At 51.4% G+C, this 27,904-nt stretch overlaps 5 protein-coding genes across 6 annotated transcripts; 2 read left to right on the top strand and 3 right to left on the bottom strand.

The window, feature by feature from the left end:
- Nucleotides 1-3,282: 3,282 nt before the first annotated feature.
- Nucleotides 3,283-5,431, top strand: LOC112898323 (fibrous sheath CABYR-binding protein-like). The gene is made up of 3 exons (XM_025966669.1): nt 3,283-3,992; nt 4,064-4,571; nt 4,799-5,431. Exons 1-3 carry the CDS (start codon nt 3,283-3,285, stop codon nt 5,429-5,431), a joined length of 1,851 nt encoding a protein of 616 aa, XP_025822454.1.
- A 2,993-nt stretch (nt 5,432-8,424) lies between these two features.
- LOC112893153 (homeobox-leucine zipper protein HOX24-like) lies at nt 8,425-9,758 on the bottom strand. The gene is made up of 2 exons (XM_025960334.1): nt 9,185-9,758; nt 8,425-9,060 (listed from the first exon to the last, which is right to left on the bottom strand). Exons 1-2 carry the CDS (start codon nt 9,593-9,595, stop codon nt 8,776-8,778), a joined length of 696 nt encoding a protein of 231 aa, XP_025816119.1. The 5' UTR covers nt 9,596-9,758; the 3' UTR covers nt 8,425-8,775.
- A 2,189-nt stretch (nt 9,759-11,947) lies between these two features.
- Nucleotides 11,948-16,751, bottom strand: LOC112893138 (embryogenesis-associated protein EMB8). Of its 2 annotated transcripts, none has more exons than XM_025960316.1 (9): nt 16,277-16,749; nt 15,203-15,331; nt 14,693-14,824; nt 14,237-14,379; nt 14,042-14,139; nt 13,836-13,930; nt 13,318-13,371; nt 12,293-12,629; nt 11,948-12,201 (listed from the first exon to the last, which is right to left on the bottom strand). In XM_025960316.1, the coding sequence occupies exons 1-8, from the start codon at nt 16,700-16,702 to the stop codon at nt 12,402-12,404; spliced, it is 1,305 nt and encodes a 434-aa protein (XP_025816101.1). In that variant the 5' UTR covers nt 16,703-16,749; the 3' UTR covers nt 11,948-12,201; nt 12,293-12,401. The 2 variants fall into 2 exon arrangements, with proteins under 2 accessions (XP_025816101.1, XP_025816109.1); XM_025960324.1 differs by lacking the exon at nt 11,948-12,201 and adding an exon at nt 12,996-13,079 and having other exon boundaries at nt 12,489-12,629; nt 16,277-16,751.
- Nucleotides 16,752-19,271: 2,520 nt separating this feature from the next.
- Nucleotides 19,272-25,432, top strand: LOC112877528 (ATP-dependent zinc metalloprotease FTSH 7, chloroplastic). The gene is made up of 13 exons (XM_025941853.1): nt 19,272-20,320; nt 21,783-21,848; nt 21,936-22,070; nt 22,172-22,237; nt 22,321-22,506; nt 22,587-22,673; nt 22,953-23,066; nt 23,146-23,270; nt 23,356-23,464; nt 23,858-23,983; nt 24,067-24,387; nt 24,479-24,602; nt 24,734-25,432. Exons 1-13 carry the CDS (start codon nt 19,463-19,465, stop codon nt 24,856-24,858), a joined length of 2,442 nt encoding a protein of 813 aa, XP_025797638.1. The 5' UTR covers nt 19,272-19,462; the 3' UTR covers nt 24,859-25,432.
- Nucleotides 25,433-25,624: 192 nt separating this feature from the next.
- On the bottom strand, nt 25,625-26,984 carry LOC112877548 (cytochrome b5-like). Its single transcript, XM_025941876.1, has 3 exons — nt 26,596-26,984; nt 26,419-26,485; nt 25,625-26,294 (listed from the first exon to the last, which is right to left on the bottom strand). Exons 1-3 carry the CDS (start codon nt 26,677-26,679, stop codon nt 26,032-26,034), a joined length of 414 nt encoding a protein of 137 aa, XP_025797661.1. The 5' UTR covers nt 26,680-26,984; the 3' UTR covers nt 25,625-26,031.
- Nucleotides 26,985-27,904: the final 920 nt, after the last annotated feature.

Genomic DNA, 27,904 nt, shown 5'->3' on the forward strand with positions numbered 1-27,904 from the left:
TTTATTTTATATTTTGAATATTGAGTTTAAGAAAAGCCGTACTATAAAGAGAGATCCAAGAACAACTGTCCAACTGTTGAACCAAATGTTCAAATCCTGAAAACCACATCCTCATACTCAACCAAAACAGCCAGCAAAATTTTACATCCAGCAGAGTTGTTTTGATGGGTGCGGCAGTGCCGCACCTTGGTGCGGCAGTGCTGCAATTAATGTACCGTTGAGACCAGAGGGGTATAAATTTCCCAACGGTAACAAACCACGCTAGCTAGCTCTCCAACATTCATATTCGTGGAAGAAAGAACCAGAGCTCTTCTCTCTCTCCTCCATTGCTCCCAACTCACCTCTCAAGTGGATCTTCACATCCAACCACCAAATCTTGAGAGAAAAGGCAGCAAACTTCGATTGGAAAGTGGATCTACTGATTTCCCCACTCAAAAAAGCATTTGGTTCACGTTTGGCCGGCAGTTCTAGGGTTTGTTACTCTTGGAGCTTGCTCGTAGCCGGCTAGGCGTCGCCCTTGAGCTTGCCTCTTCGTGTGGCAGCCTTTGGAGGTCTGTAAACTTCTCTTGCAGCTAGTGATATCACCCCTCATCTCAAGATTTTACTCTCTTGACTTGAGAACGAGGAAGAGCCAACCTTTATGGTGAAGCTCAAGCCCTTTGTGGCTGCCTCAACAACATGGACTCAGGCCAGCCTTTGTGGCGACGTTGAACCACGGGATAAATCTTTGTCTCACGTGCTGATTTACATTATTGCTAAGTTACTTTCTCGTTCTAGGTTTGAGGCCGATCTACTTCTCTACTGTGGTTTCGTCTGTTTTAGTTCCATATATGTGTTGCTGACACCTACAGGAAACCTAGAAATTAACTCGATCTACTTTTGGTACGTCAGATTTTGAATTCTGTAATTTGTGTTCTGTTGAGCGCGGCAGTGCTGCACTCAGGCGTGGTAGTGCCGCACTCTCCTCTAACGAGAATTTGGAGTTGAGTTTTTACACGCCTATTCACCCCCCTCTAGGCCTCTTTACTGGTCCAGTGATCCTACAGCCACCTCCACGCGCACTGTGGCAGCGCGCGCCTCGGCTCTCCTGCAGCAGACCATCATTACCCACGCGCGCGGTGCCGTGAGTAGACTGTACGCCGCTTGCGCACAATATACTGTGATACGACGCGCCGCCTTGGAAACAGGCGGGCTTACCGTGGTGCCAGCTTACCTTTCCCGTGTGTTGGTGAGCAGGCCATACTTTGACTTGGGCACGCACAGTCCATCTACCCGCATTTAATGCGGTAGATGGGCTGACACCCCACGGGAGGCCTTCTGCCACAGGCACGTGGCAGGGTTGGCCCAGCAGCAGCCTCCCTGACAGCTTGAGGCGACACGTGGTGGCACCGGACCCCTTCCTGGGGAAAGGGAGGTCCGGGCCCCCGAGGCCAGTCCAGATAGACAGGCCCCAGAGGGGTCTGACTCCCACACGTGGCGGCGCCGGCCTCCTTGGGGGATCCGGGCCTGTGGAGGCCATTCCCGAGCACCCTGTCCTCATGGGCACGTGGTGGCACCGGACCTACGTGAGCACGGGAGGGAGGTCCGGAGACCATGATCCCAACTGTCAGGCCCAGGCCGTATGCCCCGTCACCTAAAGAACGAAGGTGAGGACACGGATAGCCTTGCGCCTATCTGGTTGGAGGCCCTGCCAGACAGCTTAATGACAGACGGGGCCCACGGAGAGTCAGGTCGCCTCACAGCGGACTATTACGACCTTCTGGTTGTTGAGCAGCTCCTTGGAGATGATGGAGGATAGACGGCCGAGCTTGTGGTGGCACGCGTCCACCACGATGCGCTTGGCGCACACGCCGGAGCTGGACACCATCGCGCCCTTACCTATGAGGCGGCAGCGACACGCTAAGGGGATGGACACCCTAGCAGGAAGTACCCCTGTCCGTATGTACCGACAGAGGCCCCCGGACCCACCTTGGGTGAGGGAGGAACCCGCAGGTGGGGCCATATCCCAGCGTTGCTCGGGGTGGACAGCTTGCTCCCGCCGTAAAGGGGCAGGAAGACTTTTCCCCCTTGGCGGGGTCCCCAAGGGGCCCGTCCTCCGCCCGCACTCCGCACGCCAGGCGGTTCAGGTTCTTGTTTTATTCGAGCCCGTCCCACGGCTCTGGAGGTTCGGATTCCGCCTTTTTCCCCCGCCTCCAGTGGCCACTCCTTTGACTGGCGGGCCCGGGCCCACTGGTCATAGAGTGTGAGAGGAGGGGGCCTGGTGTAGGCAACCGTTCAGCTTCTCCTCGGTCACCGCGGAGTTTGAGAGAGCTAGCGTCTTTACATAAAAGGCAGGTGCCGGAAAGATCGGCTACCTTTTCGCTCTTGCCTTCAACAGACGCCGCAGCGCCCCTTCATCTCCGCTCGCACATTTGCGATCAGCTTTCTTGCGCTCGGCATTTCTTCTCCTTCCTGCTCCCTTGCGATCCATCCCCCGCAATCGCAGCGTCCATCACCATGTCTTCTCTTCGTCAGCCCTGCCGCTTCCAGCGCGAGATCCAGCTGGACTCGGTGCGCCACCTTCTGGGATGGACCACGCCGGAGCTCGTCAGGAGGATCCGGGCTGGTAAAATCCCCCTCAACGACCTGGCCGCGGGGGAGTTCGTCCTCTTCACCTCGTACGCCATGTGCGGGTTGGTGTCGCCGATCTCCTCCTTCTTCCTCCTGCTCCTGGAGGAGTTTGGCCTTTAGCTTCAGCACCTCAACCCCTACTCCGTCCTCCTCGTGGCGGTCTTCGCCCACTTCATGGAGATGTTCATGGGGGTCCGTCCCTGCACCGCCATCTTCAGGCACTTCTACGCCCTGGTCGGGTCAGGGAGGAGCAAGCGCAAGGTTGGCGCCTACTACTTCCAGCTCCGGCAAGGGATTTCTAGCTCCTACATCAGCGCCTTCTCCAGCGCCAAGTGGGAGGACTGGCATGACGGCTGGGTCATCGCCACGACCGACGCCAACGACCGCCTGGAGCTACTAACAGAAGGGCCCCTCAGCGATCGGAGCACCTGGAACGCCAAGCCGTCGTTGCCGGCGAGGATCGGACCGGTCCTGAACCGGGTCAAGGAACTGGCGAGGGGCGGCCTGACGTCCTTGATGGTGCTGGGCGACTTCCTGAGGTGTCGCATCACCCCCCTGCAGCAGCAGTCCAGGATGGCCTGCATGTACACAGGGCCAAACGACTGCTGCAGGATTGCGCGCGGGCCCGGCACCGATTTCACCAGGGCGGAGCTGGTAGTCTCGATCAGGGGGATGACCGGTGAGGCATTCTCCCTGGAGTCACTGGTCCTCCCGAGCGGGATTAAGGCCCTGCGCAAGGACCAGGCGTTACGGTCGGCGGTCCTGGCGTCGATGCCGACCCTCGACGAGGGTGGCCTAGCGGTCCGGCAGGTTGGAGGTGACCCTAATCGTGGGATCCATATCCCCGGCGCCTCGCCCGACCGCCAGCAACGCACCAGCCAGTGTCCCAGCGGGTCCAGCCACGGAGGTCCGGCCCCCGCCGGGGAAGGGAAAGGGAAAGAACCGGAGCTGGAATGCCGCTACAAGCAAAGTGTGGGCGGCACCCCGGCCCGGAGAGACGAAAAGGTGCGGGGAGCAGCTACCGCCCGGAGCAGCCAGGAGGAGGGATTCAGGTTCTGGAGGCTCCAGCGCGGTGACGGCTCCTACGTGGGGGAGCCGGCCCTCAAGCGCCAGAAGACGGTGGAGGCGGAGGGGCAGAGCAACTCTCGGGCTCTGCTGCCTCCGCCGCAACAGCAGCAGCCGCAGGAGATCCCACCACCGCCGCCAATGATGTGGCGCCTAGCGACGCCGCCATCACCACCATCGGAGTCAGGGCCACAAGCCCCGCCCCCGCCGCTGGGAGCGCCCTCAGCGGGAGGCCCCCACCCGAGGACCGGGGAGTCTTCAGCGGGAAAGGAGATCCCCCCAATCGCTCAGGGAGGTTGGGAGTGGCTCGACTTCGTGTAAGTAGACTTCTAGAGCTTTTCTTTGTTCCATTTAATTTCTGGGCCATAACCCCGTTGGTGTGTACTAGGCCCCTTTTTGCAAACGCGCCGACCGCGTCTGCCGGTGATTCACCGACCGGGGGGTCCGGCCCCCACCCAGCTTCATCCTCCCCCGCTGGGAAGTCGGCGACAGCACCAGCAGGGTCTTCGTCCCCGCCAGCACCGGAAGAGTCCGGACCTGGAGGTCCGGAATCGGAGGCCGCACCCCTAGGGTCCGAAGCCGCACCTCAAGAGGAGGCTGCCCGGCCTACTGCGACAGCTGAAGTGCTAGCTGCGGCGGCAGCGCTAGATGCCACGGCGGAGGCCCCTCCAGCAGAGCCGGCTGCAGAGGAGGCTGTGGCGGCGGTAGAGGCAGCAGCGCCGGAGGTCGCCAGCTCCGCCCCACCACCCGTGCAGGAGGAGAAGCCGGAGGTGGTGTACGGGAGGCACCTTCTTCCGAACCCGGTGGAAATCCCTCTTCCCCGCCTCCTGATCAAGGCCCAGCGGGCGCAGGAGGAGGCAGAGGCGGGCTTCCAACGGGAGTGGGAGAAGCTGGAGGCGGAGCGCCTCCGGCTCTCCGACTGGGAGCTCCGCCTAGGGGACCGGATCAAGACGGTCGCCTCCCACCATGCCGACGAGCGAGCCCAGCTCGAGCAGGAGCGCGACGACCTGCAGGAGCAGCTGCAGAAGGTCCTCGAGCGAGAGGCGGCGGTTGCTCGGCGGGAGAGAGCGGCCGTCCGGAAGGAGGCGGAGCTTATCGAGCGGGAGCTCGGGATGGAGGAGAGGTCGAGGTCGCCCTCGAGCTGACCAACCATGCCAAGGCAGCGCTGAAGCTGATCGAAGAGCAGCGCGCCGCCCTCGCGGAACGGGAGGCGGTCGTGGTGAAGGGGGAGGCCAACCTCGCCCTTCACCAGGAGGAGTTGGCGACCCGGACCCAGGGGCTTCAGGAGCGGGAGGCGTCACTCCAGGAGCGGGAGGCCAAGGTGGAGGAGTTCCTGGCGGAGTGGAGCGCCAGCATCGACCGGGTCGTGAGGTGGGCCGATGAAGTGAACCCCTCTCTGGATGCTCTCGGACTAAGTCCCATCCAGGTCGCCGGGGCCCCACCCTCACTTGGCGCCGTCCTCTCGGTGCTGGACTCCGCCGCCGAGCGACTGCGACACCTGGAGTCCGCCATCCTCGACCGCCTTGAGACAGAAGGGCGAACGGTTGCCTGGGGGATGGTAGAGTACATTCTTACCTGCTTCTGGAGCCACGACCCCGCCTTTCCACTGACTCCAGTCTTGGTTGGCCCCGTCCGGGCGACGGTGACCGCCGCGCAGGAAGGAGTGCAGGAGGCGGCGGACATGGTGGCGTCCCGCGTCCAGCGCTGTCCCGGACCTGCAAGGAGGAGGGACTCCTCCGGACCACCGGAACTGTAGGAGTAGCTCCTTTTTTGTTGTTTTTGTTTATGTAATGTAATGTTGTGTACATTATAAGTAATGTATTTTATTAAAAGCAAGACTTAAGCGTTTTATGTGTCTGTTTGTGCGAGAAAACTTAGCCGCTTTTCGATTGCTAATTCTGTTATGTGCTCTCAAGAAGACTTAGCTGTTTTTTTATTACAGAGAAAACTTAGCCGCTTTTCGATTGCTAATTCTGTTATGTGCTCTCGAGAAGACTTAGCTGTTTTTCGATTTCCGACTCTGTCATGTGCTCTCAAGCGTACCGAGGTCCCTTGGCCCCCTGGAAGGTAGTCGTAATGAATTGGGATTAGCTGCCACAAAACCGAGGTTCTGCACATGACTTAGGATCGACGCTTAGCAGACGTCCCCACGGGGTCCCGGACTTGGCGAGCGAGGGTCCATTGAGTTGCATAGCGGATCAGAGCGCCAGGACCTAGGTTCAAGGATTGAAGGGGGCCGGGTTCCTAGGTCCGTGGTTTGAGGTACTACGGTACCCATCCTAAGGAGGCAGGGCGTGTAGCCTTAGGGTACGGAACCAGGCTAAGCGGCTACACCACCCTGGACCCCAGCAAAGGACGGGCACGTTTCCCTGAAGCCAGTCCCCAGGAAGCCGGTCCCTTCCCTCCTGTGAAGCAGAGGTCCTGGGACAGAAACGCTACGTAGCAACTCAAAATAGGTCTCGGGCACGTTACAGAAGCAAAGGACCACGTGGGGGGTTAGTGGAGCAAGAAACAAGGAAAAACAAAATCGCATAAACCTTAAGGACAAGCTGAGAATAAATTTTTCCTTAATAAATTGGTACAGACAGAGTGTGCGATGTACGCCAGGGGTCGGGATTACGAGGGCAAATGAACATGGGAAAGACGCGAGGATTTAGAATGGTTCGGGCCGCCGGAGCGTAATACCCTACGTCCACTTGAGTGTTGTATTGCTTGAGTGTGCTTGTGGACAGCTTGTGGGTCTAGACCTTGTGAGAGTCTGAGAAAAAACTTGTGTTCTAAGGGATGCACTCTCCCTTTTATAGACCAAGGGGAGTGCTTACATTGTGCGGGGCCCCGACAGGTGGGTCCGGCCAACAGGAGCCTGTTATATGAGAGATATGGAGATCTTCCTCTCCAGCTCCTCTCTATAGTCGTCTCGATCGGGAAGTTGATGTGCATATCTACAGCCAGGATATGGTCTTGTGCCGCCTTACCGACACAGTGCCTGCTGTCAATATTACGCACAGTGGAAGACGTGCTGTCACTGTTGGGCTAGAACCCTCTGACAGGCGTAGGAGCCGCGCTGACCCGCCGCGCCGTCGCCTCCGCGCGCACTGTGGCAGCGCACGCCTCGACTCTCCTGCAGCAGACCATCATTACCCACGCGCGCGGTGCCGTGAGTAGACTGTACGCCGCTTGCGCACAGTACACGGTGATACGATGCGCCGCTTTGGAAACAGGCGGGCTTACCGTGGTGCCAGCATACCTGCCCCGTGTGTTAGTGAGCAGGCCATACTTTGACTTGGGCACGCACAGCCCACCTACCCACATTTAATGCGGTAGTTGGGCTGACGCCCCACCGGAGGCCTTCTGCCACGGGCACGTGGCAGGGTCGGCCCAGCAGCAGCCTCCCTGGCAGCTTGAGGCGACACGTGGTTGCACCTGACCCCTTCCTAGGGGAAAGGGAGGTCCGGCCCCCGAGGCCAGTCCAGATGGACAGGCCCCAGAGGGGTCTGGCTCCACAAGTGGCGGCGCCGGACCTACGTGAGCACAGCAGGGAGGTCCGGCGACCATGATCCCAGCTGTCAGGCCCGGGCCGTATGCCCCGTCACCCAAAGAACTAAGGTGAGGACACGGATAGCCTTGCGCCCATCTGGTTGGAGGCCCTGCCAGACAGCTTACTGACAGACGGGGCCCGCGGAGAGACAGGTCGCCTCACAGCGGACTACTACGACATTCTGGTCGTTGAGCAGCTTCTTAGCGACGATGGAAGATAGGCGACCGAGCATGTGGTGTCACGCGTCCACCACGGTGCGCTTGGCGCACACGCCGGAGCCGGACACCATCGCGCCCTTACCTCTGAGGCGGCAGCGACACGCTAATAGGCTGAACACTCTAGCAGGAGGTACCCCTGTCCGTATATACCGACACTACCCCTCGTGAAATATAAGGCCTTTTAGTCTGTACCGAGTCAAAGTATTCTAAGCTTAACTAAACTATTGAGAAAAATATTAACATCTAACAAATTAAATAAATCTAATATTGCAAGATGTTTATCTATGGTAAATCTAATATCATTGGTTATGTGTTATCAACCTATGTAACTTTTGATGTTGATTAGCGAAGTTAAAAAGGTTTGAACCTTGGCACAAGCAACGGATCCCCTTCCGTCTATACGTACGCCTGCATCTCCACAGCTCCTAGCCGCTCTACTCTGAGAGGTTGCTCCGCCAAAATTGGCCCACGAGAATTATTCCCCGGGCGGGGAACTCGTCGGAACTTTTGCGTACTTGGGATTCGCTTCGGCGTCGCTTTCGCGTCCGGCGAGCCGTTTCCACCAGCCATCTGGCCGCCGGGCCACGCATCCAGAACGTTCCTAAATTCTCGCCACCACCACCTCCTCTCCTCTCCCCTCCCCTCCCCGCGACAACGCCCGCGCATCTTTTCTTTTCTACCCCCGCCTTTGCGCCCCCGCTGCAGCAGCGCCGCCGGGGACGAAGGGAGGCGCGACACGGCGAGCGGATCGGCTGCTACCTTCCAATGGAGGGACAAGAAAATTCGGATCATCTCCTGTGCCGCGACAGAGACCCTGTCCCCGGCGAGAGCGATGCCTTCCTCGTCGTCATAAGGCGCGGGGACGACGACGACGAACGTGCTGGACTGATCGATCGATGGCCTGCCTACAGGACGACGGCGACCAGAGGAACGTCTAGAACATGCGAGCGCAGCCAGCAACAGCATCAGCATCAGCAATGCATAGACTACGTCTGACATCCGATCGGACTCTGAACTTCTGAAGAATCTAGCTCGCGAACATGAATGGATCCTAATAAAGCGGCAAAACGCGGCCGAGGACCCGTCGATCCCTGGTGTACAATGCCATGAGCGCATGAAGCTCCCAGGCCGGCCGCGTCCAGAATTCTTGTCTGCCCAGTTTCCACCTGGTCTGTTCCAGTCGATCTCTCTCGCCGCATCATCAGGTGATCACTTGCTAGTGCTAGCCATAGCTAGAGAGCAACATGAATCCACGCGTACGCTATCATACAGACTACAGAGGCACGAGTAGAGTACACGGATGCTATATTCATTCTCCTCCGTCGTGGTGGGGGGTTGTTTTGTTCATGCGACCGCGTTCCACTCCAGCAGCGGCCATGTGTCCCACAGCTCCGGGGTGGTGCAGAACGGCTCGAGCAGGCCCCCTCCGTACGGGGCGTGGTCGTAGCAGTACTCGGCCGCCGCCGATTCCTCCGAGGCGGCCACCGCGGGCGTCACGGCGCCGTCGTCCTCCGCCACGCAGCTGGCGCTGTTCATCCTGCCGTCGGCCGCCTCCGCGCCGCCGCTGACCTCGCAGCTGGCGCTCGGCTGGTCTTGCCGCCCGCTCAGCCTCCGCTTCAGCTCGTCCAGCTGCGCACATCACCAATCGAAGCAACACATGGTCAGCAATCGTGCGCGGAAGATGTACGCACAATTGAGAATCAACCGGAGGCTGCGCGAGGAATGAGGAATCGATCGATCGATGGAGGAGTACCTGGGCTGCGAGCGCGAGCTTCTCCTGCTTGAGCGACTCGACGCGGGCGTGGAGCGCGTCGTACTGCGCTTGGAGCGCGGCGTAGTCGTGCTCGAGCTGCTTGGAGCGCCATCGCGCGCGCTTGTTCTGGAACCAGATGGCCACCTGGCGCGGCTGCAGGCCCAGCTCCCGCGCCAGCTCCGCCTTCTCCCGGGGCTCCAGCTTGGCGCGCCGCGCGTGGAACGTCGTCTCCAGCGACCGCACCTGCTCCTCCGTGAACCGCCGCTTCCTCTCCCCGCCGACACCGCCACCGCCTCTCCCCGCACCGGCGGGGTCGGGGTCCCCGGCCACCATCAGCTGGTGCACGAACGGGCCCTCCTCGTACTGGCCATGCCGCGGCGGCACCACCACGAACTGGCAGTCGCGCTCCATGCCCTCGAGACCGAACGCGCCCGGCCGATCGCGTCGATCGACGAGGCCCGAGAGTTTTCAGTTCGCTGTCGCTGCTCGCCGAAGCTTTGCCAATCTGGCTCTAATAAGCTACTTCTAGTAGACTTGTAGTAGGCGGCGGAGCAGTAGTAGCAGTGGAGTGGCGCTCGGGTCGCGGCTAGGCGGCTCTTATACCGGCGCCCCGCGCGCGGGGCCGCCGGCGCGGTGCTCACACGTGGCGCCGGCCCTGGCGACGGAGGACATGTAGGCCCCTCCGACGGCTTGGCGCCGCGTCCAGGTGTTGCGCATCCGCTCGGTCGCCCCGCGATCAATCACCGCACGCGCGGACGGACGGACGGACGGAGTTGTGGTTATCCGTCTCGAGACTGATTCGGGCCGGACACGTGGTGCCCCCGACGCGCGCCGCGGGGGTGGCTGGAGTGCGCGGGCTTCCATTGGCGCGGCCAGGTTCCGGCAAAAGGGAGGGGGGCTGCGAGGCGCGTAGGTGGACTGCGCGGGGGCAGCGGCGTCGACGTCGTCCGGCCGCGACGGGGGGAGCTTCTCCGGAACGGGGCGCCGAGGTGGCGGTGTGGACGGGACGGGACGCCCTTGTCGCGTTGCGTGAGGCGCTGCGCTGGCCTGGCTCCCGTGGAAGGCCGCCATCGTCGCGGGGGCATGTCCGGCTGAGGGGTCGCTGTTCTCCTCCAGCCGGAGCGCGGCCGGTGGCCGGAGCCCAACACGTCGCTGTTCGGAGTTCAGTTCCGAACGCATCTCCTCCTCGCTCCCTCTCCTCGGAGCGTTGAAAGTCAGATGAGCTTATCTCTCCCGGCGCGGTGCGTCGCGTTTACGTGTCCCGCGAGCCGCTCCGCGCCCAACAGATGGTCGATCGCCCGCCGCAGCTTACCGCTCTCGGCAATCCTTGTAGCCTTGCAGCTGCAGCTGTTTTCGGACTGGCTGGTGACGTGAAGCCTTCAGCCGTTTCCTGCACGTGCCCTGGAGGGATTCGACGGATTCAGAGTTGCACCGGTCACGGTTGGACTAATAAGGTAAGGAAATCGGTATAGTAAGAACACGCCGAATGCGCAGCGCACGCCTAGCTCCAGGGAAGGAAAAAAAAACTAGAGAGTTTCTCGATCACGACTAGCTCGAGAAGAACTGGTACGCATGGCAGGCGTTCGTGCGCCTGTACGCGTCCATCAATTTCCGTCATCAGGAGGAAAACAATATAGTAAGAACAAGCCCAATGCGTAGCGCAACGCCTAGCTCGAGAGATAGAAAAAAAAAACTAATGAGTGGTCGTTCGATCATGGCTAGCTTGAGAGGAGAGGAAGTGGTACACGTGTCGGTCAGTCGTCTGCCCGTCAGCTCCTGCACATCCATTGGCGTTTTGTCATCAAGAGGTTGAAACCCCCTTGTGAAGCTGCGGCAAGTTCCGGCACGTGATTCGCGCGCCGGTCAGCCCCTGCAGCTGAGCTCAGTACTATTTTGAGTCATCGCTCACGTAGTAGCACCCGAGTAAAATATGAACGCTGGCTCTGCCTCTCTGCCCTCCGGAGCCACAAATTCCAGGCGACGCGGTGGCAGCCACAACGCCACCACCAAACCACACCGGTCTGAACTCGCTGCTTGCCACCCGATGCTATCCGTACCGACCGGGCCATCTCCCGGGGGGTCGTAGTTTTTGTTTTTTATAAGCAGCGGCGTATGATAAAAATGCCATCGTACGCGATGCCTTGCGCGACCGAGCTTGTAGCCCCGCACGCCGCGGCGCCGACACCTGGGCCGCCTCCGAGGTCACGGCTCACGAGCACCCGCGTCGTTAAGGATGACCTGTCGCCGGTGAGCCAATGGCTAGCGCCGATTATTAGCCTGGTTAATCGCTCCGGTCCACTCGGTCAAGTATCGGGCAACCGCCGCCGCCGGGGCCCGCCCCGCGCGCCGGGGGCGGGCGGCGACGTCGACGGGCCGCGGCACGCGGCCGCGCGCGAGTGGCGGGGAGGCCGCGTCAACGTCGGGCGCGCGGTCCTCGTGGGGGTTGCGGTGCTGGTGCGCGCGTCGACGGCGGCCGGGGAGCCTCGCGTCGCGGCGCGGCGCGTGGACGGGAAGCCTTTTCGTCTCCCTCGGCTTTCGCCTGCCTTTCCGTTTTTCGCTTTTGGGCAAGTGCTAAGCTTCCACCCAGCGAGCACTTCGCTGGGTGCACGCACTTCGGGGAGGATCATAATCTGGACGGTCATTGGGAGAAAGTTGCGACTTCCAGCACGCATCCTGTGAAGCATATCCATTACACAAGTATGGTCTATATTTCTGAATACTGACACGGCTGTGCGCATCATCCATTACCTGGGATTTCTGGTGTTAATGCGTCCGATAAGAAGTAAAAGAACTGCATACTGATATATATGTAAGTGACAGTGTATTACCAGAAATGTGTATGGAAAATCATGCTCACTTCGAGCGGGACCAAAAGTTTTCTATGCTGTCCAATGGAGTCTCAACGTCGACTCTGGGTGAGCCAACAGTTGAACAACCAAATATTGTTTCCAGACATCAGAACTGCAGCCGTCTTCCCTTTTAATACAGAAATCTTACAACACACTAGACATCTGGACCTGCACAAGCAGAGTAGCAGAGCTAAGGTATAAAGTATTCATGAAGAACAACAAAACAGAAACTTAATAGGACCAAACTTACGGGACGTACCTTTGTAGCAATGTGCCAATCCCGCCGGCAGAGTAGACAAGCTAAATGATCTAACTATTTGCATATGAGATACATAGCCAATGGGAGCATCCGGGGAAGGGAAATGTTACTATGTTTGTACATGCACGGTCAGATGGGGTGCCGATGCCTCTGAAACACCTTGCTGATCATAGGGTATGTTGCTTTTGGTACTTGAGTTCTTTTCGCTCTGAAGGTATTCTAGATATTCCATCACAACCGGGTCAGTCCAAGCACATCCGAATGGAGCTTCATCACCGGCTACCCATCCAAGATGGCCACCCTTCGGTGTTACTATAAGTAGGCAATTCGGATTTGCCTGAAATAATAGGGAACAAGACTCCTTTAGTCGGTTCTATCATGCAGAGCAAACAAGGAAAGGAACCAATTGATAGAACAACTACAGCTACCAGCTCGAACTGTGACATGTAATTTCTCCAATTTTGGCACAGACCTCTCAAGTCAAAACAGGTCATTCTACTTCCAATCAAGAGCATTACCTCATAACAAAGTTGTTAAAAGACGAATGATCCAGATTATTGACCTTATCACAATCAACATGATCTTGTCCTAGGCCAGACATTGGTTATGTAATTTATGTTGACTTTTCGAACTGATATTTTTTTGTTATACGTATCCGATATTTATACCAACTTTGTCCGTAACAATGCACGGACATATTTACCTAGTCTTTAGTCAATGTATGTGTGGTTAATGAACGGAAATTTTCACATCAGATCTCCTCGATTTATCCCAGTTATAGTTCTTCCTTTAGCCAAAAAACAAAACATCAGAATTGTACATTAACCAAAAAACAAGAGAAACATAAGCACACAATTAACAAAGTTGCACACCTAAATATGCAGTATGACTGCAATTTGTTGATTCAAATAAACTCAAGGGGCTATAACTCATGGGTTAGAGTGATATATACGTAGGGTTTATTCAACATATCAGCACTGAGTCATTAGGTGAAAAAGGTGTGAACTGTGAACAATAGGAAGTACCTTGATATCTTCTCTGGGAATTCCCCTACATGGTGCAATTGGGTCATTATCCGCCTGCACATAATTAAGTTATTATTGAAGTTATAACAGAAACGACATAATTTTACTTTCACACTGCATCTAATAAACACAGTCACCATTGAAATAATTGAATCCCCTTCTTCTTGCTATAAAACATTATCATGCCCACTGCTTTGTAGATTTACGAGAGCGATTTCACCATAAAGTCAACAAACTTTATATCAATCAGGCTTCTAAATATGCTAGATAGGTTTCTCAGGGTTTCATTTCAGTGGTAGGAGCAACCGAACAAAAGGGCATAAATTAAACTGCACTGCAATATTCTTAAATCAAATAATTTAATAACTATGAGTAAACCTTAAGTTGTAGTGCTAAGTTAACCACATGATCTTAAACTAAGCAGAGAAGTAGCTCTGGCACTTGTTTCACTGTATCTGCTACTCTTAATGTAATATAGCCTAGTAAAGCACTGAAAACTGATAGAGTGAGAGTTTCACCTGTATACATAGTAAGGGTATGCAAACATCTTTAATGGAATCGGAGCTGCTTGAATTGGAGTAATAATCATCTACTGACTTGAAACCAAAAGAAACTGCAAAACGAAAATGATTAGAGACTTAGAGTGTGCTTTGAGAGTGGGGCTGAGAATACGAAAGCCACAGAAATTACAAATTCTACAGTTCAGTTAGAGGATGCTGCAAACCTCGGGTTAGCCCCTCATCAAAATCTCTAACAGTCCTTGCATTCGCTGCCTTGGGTATATCATATTCACCCTCCATATCTTCGAAAAGGAGTGCATGCCTAAAATTTGATCAAGTCCCTAAAGATCAGCTGTTAGAATTCATAAAAAGATTGCAAATGGCATCAAGATTTGAGGAGAGGTGAACAAAATTTGTACTTCTTAAATATAGTTCTCAGAGCCCTAGCCAATGCTCTATCGTAGACGTTATTGAACCCTTTGTGGAAATCTTCATCTGCAATTACCAAGTTAAATGGATTACACAAGGAGACTGCACCAGATAAAGGGCATTTATCTGTTTCCTGAAAAAATAAGCATAGAACGATAAGTTTGATGGTGGCAATAGATATTTGAGATCCACCTACATAGTGTTATGCAGAAAGAACAAGAGAAAGACAAAGAAGTACCAGGGAACAAAAAGGGGTTGATGCATATGAGAGAAAACTATTAATGGTTTTCCATTATGCTCAAAGCAAATAAGTGCATATCTGAGTTAACTATTAATCATTTTTCAAGAAAGATATCTACAAAGCATAGAACTTGGGACTGTAATCTCGTAAATATGACAATGCAAGGGACTGTTGTAGATTGTTTAACAGTGGGTGAAGAACTCACCTCGCCAAGGTAGCGCACAAGAATATTTGCTCCAAGAGACCAACCAACAGCATAGACATTAGATTGGGGATAACGGCATAAAACATGATCAATTACTTGGCGGAGATCCCCAGTAAATGAAGCAGAATAGAACTGTACATCACAAAAGTGTCAGTCAACATATGCCCCAAAAACCGAGAAGTTATAATAGAGTTTCAGGCCTCCTTTGTTTGATTTGCTATCGTCATCTCCTTTATGTTATACGCTCTGTTAACCCCTAGCTTTCCTCTAGAAAGTTTATCCATTGGTAAAAGATGCTGATTGAGAACATGCATATTGCCACTTTATTGTATGCATCATGATGGATCTACCCTAGTTACTGATAATGTAAATGAGATCTTAACACTTCTCCTATACTGGTATCAAAAGGAAAAAACATAGTCCATTTATACCTTCTGTTTGATTCATGGATTATACAAGCTACATGTAAGCTTACCATACTGATAAAAAATGATGAAGTACTTGAAGTACCTTGGGTGTGGTCACAGGGCTGTCTGCACATCCTCGGCTATTAAATACCACAACACGCCATCCCTTGCTTCTAGCTCTCATAAGCATATGCCTTACATATGTATCATCACTTCCCCCTGTTAGACCAGGCTGCAAAGGCACAAAACATACATTAGGCTAGAAGCTAAACGGAAATGACAAGAGAACTTTTCAGGCACACCGCACACATCCTTTTACTTGCTTCAGGTGAAAGTTATTTTGGATCATTTTAATTTTATTTGCATTTTATAATGAAATTTACCTATAACTCAATTCCAAACAATTGCGACAATAGTATCCTCATGTCCTAAACAGAGTGAAGAAAATGAACTGGTGAATATTTGATCAATATATCAGCATCTGGCATTGTCATGGGGTTCATCATGTATTGATTGTTTGTTTATATCAAATCTGCTGTTAACATGCTAAGACTCCACATTAGAAACAGATTATGCAATTGAAATCTAATGAGCCTATTAGATCATAACAATACTGCATCTTGAGATCCATGTGTCCATGTACTGCATGTCAGCATCCAATTTCACTGAACAACCTAAACATATACAAACAATGTCAAAATTACTCAAAAATTAACTGTTACTTATTTGCTTCATGAAACTCGATATTGAATTTGCTTAAGGCTCGCGATTCTACTTTGAATACTGTCATTGTACGGCAACAGCAACACCAGATGCCAACTAAGCCATTGCTAACATACAAAGCATTAGCTGTCTGACAGAGAGATATCATCTTAAACTAAAACTCCTTTTACTCCCCTAATGTTCTTGCAGCCCCTTCTAGAATATATTACGCATACCCTCATTACAGAGAAATCTTAGCTTTAGCTACATTATTACGCCTTGGCCCTTGGTTAATGTTGATTTAAAAGTATGTGCCTATTCGTAACCTACAAAAGCTCATTAGCTCAATTCCAAATCGATCCAAAGTCTAAATCACAGACGTCATTTGCTGGCGTTTAGCAGAGCGTCCTGGCGCACTTCTAGTATGTCCAGTGAGGCAATGCACAACGACGCGAGCGGGTAAGGAGCACCATACCAAGAGTATGAGCACCGGCGAATCCCTGGGAAGCGCGCGGTCGTCGCCGGCGGCCCAGTCGAGCGCGACGGCTCCGTCGTCGGGGGCGCGGAGGCACTCACGCCGCAGCTTGACGGCGGGGAGCGACCGCGTGAACGCGGCGAAGATTGTCTCGACGTGGCGGTTCGACGCGAGCACGGGGAACGCGCGGTACGGGGCGCGGAGGCTGGCGAAGCCGGAGAGGAGGCCCCGCCGCGCCCCGGCAATCTCGAGGGTCGAGTGCGGGAGCGGTGGCGCCTGCGCCTCCTCCCCGGCGCCGGAGGTGGGGTTTGGGACGGAGGCGGCGGCGGATGACATGGCGGCCCCAGGGAGGAGGGAGCGGAGGCGAGGGGCGAAGCGGCGGGTGGAGGCGACGAATGGGGATGGCGTGGGCGCGGCGGCGGCCATCGGGTTCGTTTCCTCTGCTTTGAGTGTCCACTAGGCTTTGGACTCTCTGCTTTTCGAGCTGTCTCGTGAGAATGTGGGACAGGTAGGAGCCAGTAGGATTGGTGGTTGGTTCACCGCCACGTGGCAGAAGATCGTGCTGCTGTGGGCTTTTGGGCTTTGACGACCTAAAATTTACATAATAAAGAACGTTGGGCTGCTGGGTCACGCTGGGCTGCACATTCGTGACATGTTCCTCGTGGGCTGCACGTTCGTGAGTATCTCATTGGAACAATGGAAAATTGGAACCGGCGACCTAGGTTAGAGTATTTGAGACAACGCGAGTGACGTCTTTCAGACTAGTCTCTTTGAATACTTTGATGTGTTTGTAGAAGTAAAATATGAGTGTACCTACGTATATTTGTGCTTCTACATTTGTATTATGTTTAAAAAAATATTATTTTCAACAAAAACAAATAATTTTACATATCATAAATTATCTCCTCTTTACAGATGCAACCAGATCAAATAAAATGTTTCATTTATTCAATACTCCTACTTAATGCAAATTATGTGTGATTATATTTTTATTTCTGGTCGACGCTAGTGTATTCTTCTTAATATACTATAAGATTTCGTCTTGTGCTTGCATAAGGTTCTTAGTGTCTGACCTTATTCATTTCTATATTTAGCTAACGAACACAAATAGAAAAAAGGCATCTGGTAAAAACTTAGAAGTTCATAGAAATCCGGGGGGCGCTCATACTGTGGTCCAAGCCAAACAGTAGATGAATCATCATGAAAACTATTGAACCATACTAAAGTAAACACTTTCTTTGAAACAGAATATTAGACGTGTACGCTAATAGACATGCCCTTATGAATCCCTGGAGATATGGTTAGACATATTTTGAGATTGACTTAATTACCTTGCTGTTAATAGGCATGTCCTCTATTGTTAAAAGGACAATTTACTAAAATATAAGCACCCATACTAGATGAAAAGCTAACCAACTATATAGTAAGCATTTGATGCTTCATTATGTAGTAGGAGCAAATATTGAATAAAGTATCTAACTTCAATTGCAATAGGATATATAAATTTTATAGAACTTAAGACATTTGTCTCATGTGATTTTATCTTGTTTCAATTATAGAATTAAACAATATTCTTGTTTGACTGGATTTTTTTTTGCCCGCGTCTTGTAAATATGTCAAAAGCATGGTTTTAGTTAGCTTTCAGTCAAAGTCAACAATTACCTACCAATGCAAGCTACCACTAACTTAGATTAGTCGTAGGAAAATACTACGTGTAAATTATCTACAACAGGCAGTCGAAAGAAGATATTGTAGGTAACTTTAATTAACCAATGCACCCACGGTCTATGGCTTTTATACCATAATATTGTAGTCGGATACTGCCATACAAATGCAAGAATGGTCTAGAAATAATGATCAATCATCTAACCATGCTCCACCAAGCTTATTGAATGTGGCATAGTTTGTCACAGCTCCACCTCTGATTTGGAGTTCGTAAGTTGAAATCAAAAGCCTTAAGTATTCTACTAAATAGAAAGAAAATAACAACTGACTTTTTTTACGAATGATAATACATGCACAAGCTCACGTACATGCATATATACTCATCCATATAAATATACATACAACTATATCTTTATAAGCACCTCCGACTTAATATTGACAAAATTATTACAGCTACCTTGCTGCTGACGGACACATCACCTACAATATCATCAGCCAAACAACTTTGATGCAATATTCAGCTCAAAAAAATATTAGAAGTGCAAATAGACTCTATATCACGCGATGATGTGAATTAGGTGAGTATCTATGTTACAGTCTATGAAATCACTTACCGGTACTGAAACTTAAAATCAAAGTGATTCCTAGGCGGTTTATTTTTCCCTTTTACATGGTAAGAGTCTAGGCTAGATGACCTTTAAAAAAAAAGTAGGCTAGATACGGTGTACTTTCAGTAAGCATAAGAACAAATGGGCCGCGGTGACGAGAGAGGTGTACGTTAGGCCAACGGGCTCTAACCCGTAAACAATCTAGAACCAATCTAAATTCCAACGTTTCCTTCCAGATCGGAATTAATTTCAATAATTTTTGTTGGTTGTAGGAGATACACCCATTTTTCCCGTAGTTTCGTTTCAAAAAAAAAGGAAAAAAAATCCGTAGCCGTCGTCCATTGCTTCTGTGGACACCATAAGCTCGACGCGCTGCGCCATCCGACCCGCCAAATATCTCGAGTGGCCCACCTTCTGACAGACACGCCCTACTCTCACTGACACCTCAGGGCTACAGCCCATCCCCACCAATCCCGTTACCTCACCGCCGGGGCTCTGTGCGATATCTCAAACCAAACGGATAAGCCCCGCCAGCCCACGGTGAAACCAGCTACCGAAGAAAGGAGCCACTGACCGTGGGGCTAAGACCCACTTACTCATGCGGGCCCATATGTCAGCAGGAAGTAAGAAAAATTAGTAGGTGGGCTTAGGTTTCGTAGATGGAGTGGCCTTAACAACCCGGCGTGACGGCGTGATACGCGACTAACGGCCACCCCCTTCCCTCCATCCTTCTCGTCTCGGCCTCTTCCTCTGTTCCTCATCTCTCTCTCTCTCTCTCTCTCCCCTCACCCCGACCCCCGCCCACCGATTCCTCCACGCCACGCGCAACAGCGGTGGAGCTGGACGAGCTCCCTGGCGGTTCTTCTCGCCCAACACGGCCTAGGGTTCGGGACGGGGCTGCCTTCCTATCCGCATGGCCTTCGCCGCCGCGGAAACCCTCGCCTCGTTCCCAATCGCATCCCCGTCCCGCTCGCTCCTCCGGCCCCTCCCCCGGCGGGTCGCCGCAGCCGGGGGAGGCGCCCTGTCGATCCGGATATCCGCCGTGCCGCCGCGGGGCCTGGGGGTGGCGCTCGTGCACCGCCGCGTGCGCCGCTGCCCGCCGGCGGCGCGCGCGAACGTCGAGCGCAACGGCGACGAAGCCGGTGCCTCCGGGAATGGCGAGGCTTCCTCCGCCGGAGATGGCGACCGCGACGCGCCTGCGGAGGCGGGGGCGGATAGCACCAGCACCAGCACCACGAGCGCGGCCGCGAGGCCGCCGCCACAGCCATCGTCGAAGAGGGGGGATAATAAGTGGCGGAGGAGGCTGCTTAAGGGAGGCGGCGTCGGGCGGTGGCTGTGGGAGCCCATAGTGCAGGGGCGGGAGATGGGGTTCCTCCTGCTCCAGCTCGGCTTCGCCATATTTGCGCTACGCATGCTGCGGCCGGAGATCGCCCTGCCTGGTTCAGAGCCCCGGCCGCAGACGACGTACGTCAGTGTACCGTACAGCGACTTCCTGGCGAGCATAGACAAGGACCAGGTGAAGAAGGTCGAGGTGGACGGGGTGCACATCATGTTCCGGCTCCGGCCAGAGGTTGAGGCCCGTGTGGTGGAGCAGACACCAGTGCAGCGTGGAACAGATGTTGTCGTTGATAACGCTGGAGTTTCCAGGAGAATTGTCTTCACGACTACTCGACCAGTGGATATAAAGACACCATACGAGAAGATGGTGGAGAACATGGTTGAATTTGGGTCACCGGACAAGAGGTCTGGTGGCATGCTCAATTCTGCCCTGGTATGGCACTTATGCTGAAAGATATTTCTGATACGATTGCGAACTTTTGTGGCTTGAAATAAATGTAGTAATAGTATTAGCCTCACCAGATTAGGAGTTTGAAATTTGTGTCTAAGCATGTAGAATTACAAAGATTAGAGAGTCAGAGATGTTCTGAGCATTGAAATTGATAGATGAATTTGACAATGATCTTTGAAGAGTTGATCCAGTAGGCCCAGTTTGTGTGAGCTTGTAATAAGAAAAAATGTTGAAATGCTCGCTCTATATGTAAGGTTATGTTTGTACTGACTAGAATCCAAGTGATTTCAATAGATGAAACATAACCATATCATCTGCTCTAGTTTATTCCTAGGTTACACAGGAAATAATATGTTTAGTTGATCATACTGCTATAACTAATGCTTCAGATATGACTCAGTGTTTGGATTGTAGATAAAATGATAATTTATAATCATTGCATATGTTAAAGTGAAATCTCACTGAAGTGCTGAGGTGGCCCCCATTTTTACTCTGTTTTGTGTTAGCAGCTGTGCCTCGACAGTTATTTTGTCACTTCTTCTGTATTGCTATATTTTGGTTTTCTAACATGCATGGCTCACGTAGATGTTCTTTATACTGTAGTTATACACAAATTCAAATTATAAGTGCAGTTTCAAACATTAAGGCTTATATCCTTTTTACCATGTGCCATCCGCATTGTTGAACTCATCATTTCTCTCGTTGCGCAACCATGATAACACTGTATTCAGTAAATCTTGTACCACATTTTTGGGTGGTCAGCAAAAAAAAAAAAACTACTGGATAGACATTAGATGAGAAGCTTACTTGCAAAGTACATTCAACATTCTAGAGTTACATATGGATGGTAGCTTTAACATTTCCATGATGCTTGAACTAAAAAGCAGAATGAAATTGGAGCTTCATTGCGTTCATGCTAAAAAAACAAGAAACTAGACTCAAGGTCTGATCTTGGAACCTATAAATGAAAACGCAGGAAGTCTTCTTTGATCTAATATGGGATTGTGGAACTTAATTCGGAGTTGTGAATAAGAAATTGGTATCATGAAAAATTAGGGAACTGGACTCTCGATCTGGTCTTGAAACATTGAAAAGAAATGCCTGAAGTCTCCTTTAACCTAATATCTGAACATGTAATCTTAATTGCAAGACTTGCAAGTCGTAAATAGGAATTTGGTTCACGTAAACTCCCAGCCTGATCTGGAACTGACCAAAAAAATGTATGAGGTTTTTGTTTTTTATGACCTAATACAGGAGATGGAATCCTAATTGAGAATTGTAAATAGGAATTCGACAGGATTGAAAGTACATCCCTACCAGCACATAGCTTTTTTTATACATGCTTGCATTTATTTGTATAAATATGACTATATTCTTTATGTTTAGATGTGGAACTCTCTCTTCAGTTGTACCTTTTGGTCTTAACTACCCTTATATTTTTCAGGTGGCTCTTATTTATGTTGTATTGATTGCAGTAGTTTTGCAGCGGTTGCCAATAAGCTTTTCTCAGGTACTGATGCACGGCTTCAATCAAATGGCAAGAACACTCATTTGTTGCATTTCATTTGTAAGTATCTAATTTCTTCTGTAAACTCAGCATTCAGCAGGTCAGCTGAGGAATAGGAAGAATTCAAATTCCAGCGGAGCAAAAGTTTCTGAAAGTACAGATATAGTTACATTTGCTGATGTGGCTGGGGTAGATGAGGCAAAAGAAGAGTTGGAAGAAATTGTGGTATGGATCCTACTGTTTGTTAGTAGTACATGCAGCAATAATATCATCTATGTATTCAATTGAAGGGAAATAAGCTGGTTCCATACATACTTTCTCTTCAGGAGTTTTTAAGGAACCCAGAAAGGTATATTCGTCTTGGTGCACGTCCTCCTCGTGGAGTCTTATTGGTTAGTTCTACAATTACTTTTAGCAATGGCGACTACTGCTCCACAATTTTGTTTGTTACCATAATGTAACTCTTTGTCTACAGGTGGGTCTTCCAGGGACTGGAAAGACACTACTTGCAAAAGCCGTAGCAGGGGAAGCTGAAGTTCCATTCATAAGTTGTTCAGCTAGTGAATTTGTGGAGCTATATGTAGGCATGGGAGCAGCTCGAGTGCGTGACCTATTTGCTAGGGCCAAAAAGGAATCACCATCTATTATTTTTATTGATGAGGTAACCTACACACCCAAGATATGATCTAGCTTCATACTGAAATGTATGCTAACCCCTTTCTGTTTGGCCTGTCTTTGTAGATTGATGCTGTTGCAAAAAGCCGTGATGGTCGATATCGCCTTGTCAGTAATGATGAACGCGAGCAGACACTAAACCAATTGCTCACGGTAGGACAGTTCTCTTTCTTATTTCTTGAGTGTTCACAAAATTAGTTGCATCGCAAGTTGGGATCCAATTAAAGCTTTTTCTCATGCCTTTATTGGCTGATAAGTGATTCGATGCTCTTGGGAAAACTGAAAAGCAGAACTTAAGCATATTAAGGGATTTTGAGCTACACACATTTTCACTACTAAGAGTACTGCTTTATCGTGCAATATAGTTTTTGTAGAAAGAGTAGAACACTATTATTATTGGTTTAGCTGCTTTTAATTTCGGGGTTTCCCCAGGAAATGGATGGATTTGACACCAACTCGGCTGTTATTGTACTGGGGGCAACGAACCGAGCTGATGTTTTGGATCCTGCCCTTCGGCGCCCTGGGAGATTTGACCGTGTAGTTATGGTTAGTTTCCCTTCTCAACAAGATATAGTGCTATAGCATTCATATCTTTGTCTGATTGTCATTAATGTCTACATAACAGGTTGAAGCTCCTGATAGGTTTGGTAGAGAATCAATTCTTAAAGTTCATGTGAACAGAAGAGAGCTTCCACTAAGTAAAGATGTAGATCTTGCCGATATTGCTGCAATGACAACTGGTTTTACTGGGTAAAACATATATTCTACCAATTTCTGCATCTTAACCTTGTAGAGCTTTCAAATTGACTTGTTAGATATTTTTTATCCTATGCAGAGCAGACCTTGCAAACTTAGTAAATGAAGCTGCTTTGTTGGCTGGGAGATTAAATAAAGAAATTGTGGAAAAGATTGACTTCATCCGTGCGGTTGAGCGCTCTATAGCTGTATGTTGTTTCTCTATCACCCCCCCCCCCCCCCGCGCGGTTGTTTAGTTTCTACTTAAAGCACTTGTATACTACGGAATTTGAAATTTCCCTTCTGGACTGTATTATGCCTAAGATTCAATATTCTTGTCTCCTTATTTCTATATTTATTAAATCATGCCATGCACAGAGTTCTGCACATGTTCGCCATCTTTAAAAATGATTTCATGTTTTTGTTTACTTCTCTGCATATGGCATTTGATATGTCGACGTGTACCTAATCATGCCCAGGAAATTCTTTTAAAGGGATTATTTTTCTGTTGACCTTCTCTCCTTTTCTATATTCTAGTTGTCAGTCATGATAGTCCTTCATGCTATTGTGCTGGAAGTTAATTTTGAAGCTTATGTTATCAGGGAATAGAGAAAAAGCATGCAAAATTGAAGGGTAATGAAAAAGCTGTTGTTGCGCGGCATGAAGTTGGCCATGCACTTGTTGGAACTGCTGTAGCAAATCTTCTGCCTGGGCAGCCACGTGTGGAGGTTTGAACTTAAGCAACTACTGGTAGAACTGTCTGAAAAAAAGATTAAATTGACTTGCATTTTAATGCTGAAATTTTTAACAGAAATTGAGTATATTGCCAAGATCAGGAGGTGCATTAGGCTTCACTTACACCCCTCCCACCACAGAGGATAGATATTTGCTCTTTGTTGATGAACTACGTGGTCGTCTAGTAACACTTCTGGGCGGGCGGGCAGCAGAGGAAGTTGTTTTAGGAGGACGAGTTTCTACTGGTGCGCTTGATGACATAAGGCGTGCTACTGACATGGCCTACAAAGCTGTAGCAGAATACGGTCTTAATCAGCGAATTGGCCCAATATCAGTTGCTACGCTGTCAAATGGTGGGCTAGATGACTCTGGGGGCTCTCCATGGGGAAGGGATCAGGTTTGCCTCAAAACTCTTCCTGCACCTGCAAGTCAAACTAGTAAGGTACAATATTCAATTTTTGAGTTCAAATTTTGGAAACTAATCGCAGGGCCATCTAGTTGATCTCGTCCAGCGGGAAGTAAAAGTACTTCTACAATCGGCACTTGAAGTAGCTCTTTCAGTTATTCGTGCTAATCCTGCAGTTTTGGAAGGTCTTGGAGCATATTTAGAAGGTAATTCTACCAATTATCTGGATGCTTCTACATTATGGTTCTTCTTTGTGCTATTTGATTTGCTTCATCAGATAAAAGTTAAAATTGTTTTGCACATGCTGTGTAACTGCTGGTTATCATATCTCTTCCAGAGAATGAAAAGGTTGAAGGCGAGGAGCTTCAAGAGTGGCTAAAGTCAGTTGTTGCACCAAAGGAGTTGACTTCTTTTATCAGAGGACAGCAAGAGCAAGTTCTTCAGCTGGAAGCAGGCTCCTAGCATCAGGGGCATACATTGAACTCCTAAATTAATTACTTAACAAAACTAGCTCAGCAATTAAAACATACTCCATGAGTTCCGAGGTTTGCAATTGAAAACCTACATGCTGGGAACAGACATGGGGCCTCGTGGTGGGCTGTTTAACCTCCCAACCACCTGGGCTAAGTCGTAGAACTGGCTCGGATGCCCTCTAATTCAGCCAATCCAGAGCTTCAGGACAATTTTCAGAAAAAGGAAATGTACAGGCCCAAGTGGTGATGTATATATCTATGGTCGTGGTTCCTGGACCTTCAACTACAAAAGATTCAAAAAATGATTCATATCGAGTTGTAACGTTGTAACATCAACCTCTGGAATATTGTTAGTGATTCAGTTTCACATGTTGTTCATAGATTAGGTGGGTGTTACACATGTAAAAGATTCTCCCCTAGGTTCTCGTCTTCACCGTATTGAAAGTTTTTCCCCCTCTAGTTTACATTGCCATCTTAGAAAACATCAATAGGATATTACATATATGGACTATGGTTCCTGTACTGATATACTTTTTTCCAATATACATCGGGCTTAAACTCCATTATTTGTGGACATTACTGCTAAGGCTGGACATGTTTCCCAAAGGAGATTTCTTTTTGAACGAACAGAAGTGTGATTCCTGAACTTGAAGTCCAATATTTTCTGAAGCAAGAGCGCATATGTGAAAGCTTTTTGCGGAAAGTTGATTCTTGAAGTGCTTTGGTTTTGAAGAAAGGGTGAACATATGAAGTCTCAGTAGGAATTTTCCATGTTTTCATTTATATAATACAACCATCAACCTAGCGCTTATTTCTGAAATCGCGGAAGAAGCAATCAGAAATGGGGTTTCCTCTCTTCAGTAACTAGAAATGAAGAACCACGAAAAGTTACCCGAAAACAAAATTCAAATTATTTTCGCGAAACCATGAACACGTGATTAGCAGTAGACATCCTGTTCGATATACTTCGTCACAATACCCAGGAATTTAAATTTGACCATACGCAGCGGTTGAGGTGAACACATTACACATCGTCACAATCACATCAACCACTCGAACTTTAATTATCCAAAAAAAAAACCCACTCCAACTCCCAGATGCTTCCAAGAGGCTGCAGCCATGCGGCCCAGCGGAATCAACGGCGGCACCTCGTGCTTGTCTTCTACTCCGCCTTGGCCTTGCCGTAGCTCTGCATCGCCAAGGCCAGCGCCAGCAGCAGGAGGGGCGCGGCGAGCCGCAGGAGCGTCGTGGCCCAGGCGCCCGCGCCCGTCGGGGCCTTCTCGGGGCTCGCGTCGCTGGGGTAGTCGTAGGTGAGCTTGGCCGGGACGGTGGCCGCGTCGACCTCGCCGATGCAGTACTGCGGCATGAGCTCCTTGGCGGAGTCGGTGTGGCCGATGTCATCGAAGTCGGCCGTCGCGTCCTTGCCTGCGCGGAACGAGGACGCCAGCGGCGGCCGGCGGGTGAGTTAATTTTCATCCTGGGCGAACACGTCAGCTACCTCCTACTACCTCGTTTGCGTGCGGGGAAGTGGAAGGTGAAGAGGGATTACCGGTGCACGCCAGCAGGACCTCGTCGCCGCCGGGGTGCTCCTCCATGAACGCCGTGACGTCGTACACCTGGCGAGAACATGGCCGGCCGGTCAAGTCAGGGATCATGCTTTGCTCCTTAATTTGCATGCTGACCGGAACTGGCATAGGAAAGATTGATAAGGAAGATCGACGATTACCTTGCCGGCGATGATGAGCCAGCAATCCTTGCGGGCGTTGTGCTTCCTCACCTCCTCGAACGAGTACACCTTCCCTCCCGCCATCTCAGAGCTAGGGATGGCTGCCTGCTCGAGCTATCCACCGTTTGTGTTCGCTACTTGCCGTGTACCCGGCCGGTGCTGACTAGATATAGCCGTCGCGGCGGCGGTCATCCCACGTGTTGGCGTGGTGCGGTCGGGTGTTGACCTGGCGCCGTGCCAGGTCGCAGTTTCCACTGCGAGGCTCAAACGTGTCAGGACTCGGGACCTTGGGGGCAAATTCCCTGCTCGTCGCCATTTTACCCCACCGGATAATCAATGGAGCAACTCGGACCTACCCCGCCTTTTTTTTTTGAGAGGGAAGACACAACACAGCGACCGGGGCCTCGGTCGTCGCGCGGTCTTCCTCGGCGCGAGGTGTTTCCACGGACGAGCGCGGCGCGGACGGCGACGGCAGAGTGCGGCAACGGCCGCGAAGAGGGCGGCACCGTCCGCCGGCGGTGCGAGCGGCGGCGCATGCCTGCCACGAGAGTACGAGACCTTCGTCCGATCGCCGGGCGCCGTCACCCACGGTCGCGGCCTCGCCTTTGTTTCCTAATTAAAATATGCAAGGTCCAGCAGCAGTGTCGCGGCAGGGGAAGTTCCCGTGCAACCCGACGAGGGCCGGCCGGAAAAAGCGGCCAGGAAACGCACCGGGAAAAATCTCGCGCAGTCGCCCGCCTTGCGTAGCTAGTGCGGCGGCGCGAAAACCAGGGGTGGGCGTGAGCGCAGTTTGGCACAGCAAACCAAGGGGCGGGACCGGACCGGACCTGACCTGACTCCAGCCACCGCGCCCGCTCCCCGCCGAGGTGAGGCAACCGCCGTCACCGGCCGTGAGACCCCGACGCCGACGCCGACGTGCCGTGACAAGCGAGGCGTGCACGGGGAAAACGAAGACGAACGACTGTGCTACGCTAGCTCTCGAGACATCCCGCTCGCTCCCTCCAGGGCCACCGGGCGGCCACCCACTGCGCCGCGCTGTCCCATCACGCACGCAGGCGAGCGACGGATCCGACGAGATGAGAACCGACAAGCCGGCGAAGCGATCGCGGCCTTTGCGCCCCCCGTTTCGGCGTTCTCAGGTGGTGCTCTGCTCCTCACGCCGGCGCTCCTTGGCGTCGAAACGGAAGGCGCCGGGGAACTCAAACTCCCAGGGTTTTGCTTGCGGATTCGTCCACCGTCCACGCGATCTGCTCGTGCGGTTTTTTCCCCTGATGAGTGTGGCTGTGGGTGAACTGAAGGACAAGAGAGG

This window comes from Panicum hallii, chromosome 1, assembly GCF_002211085.1.
Source record: "Panicum hallii strain FIL2 chromosome 1, PHallii_v3.1, whole genome shotgun sequence".
NCBI lineage: Eukaryota > Viridiplantae > Streptophyta > Magnoliopsida > Poales > Poaceae > Panicum > Panicum hallii.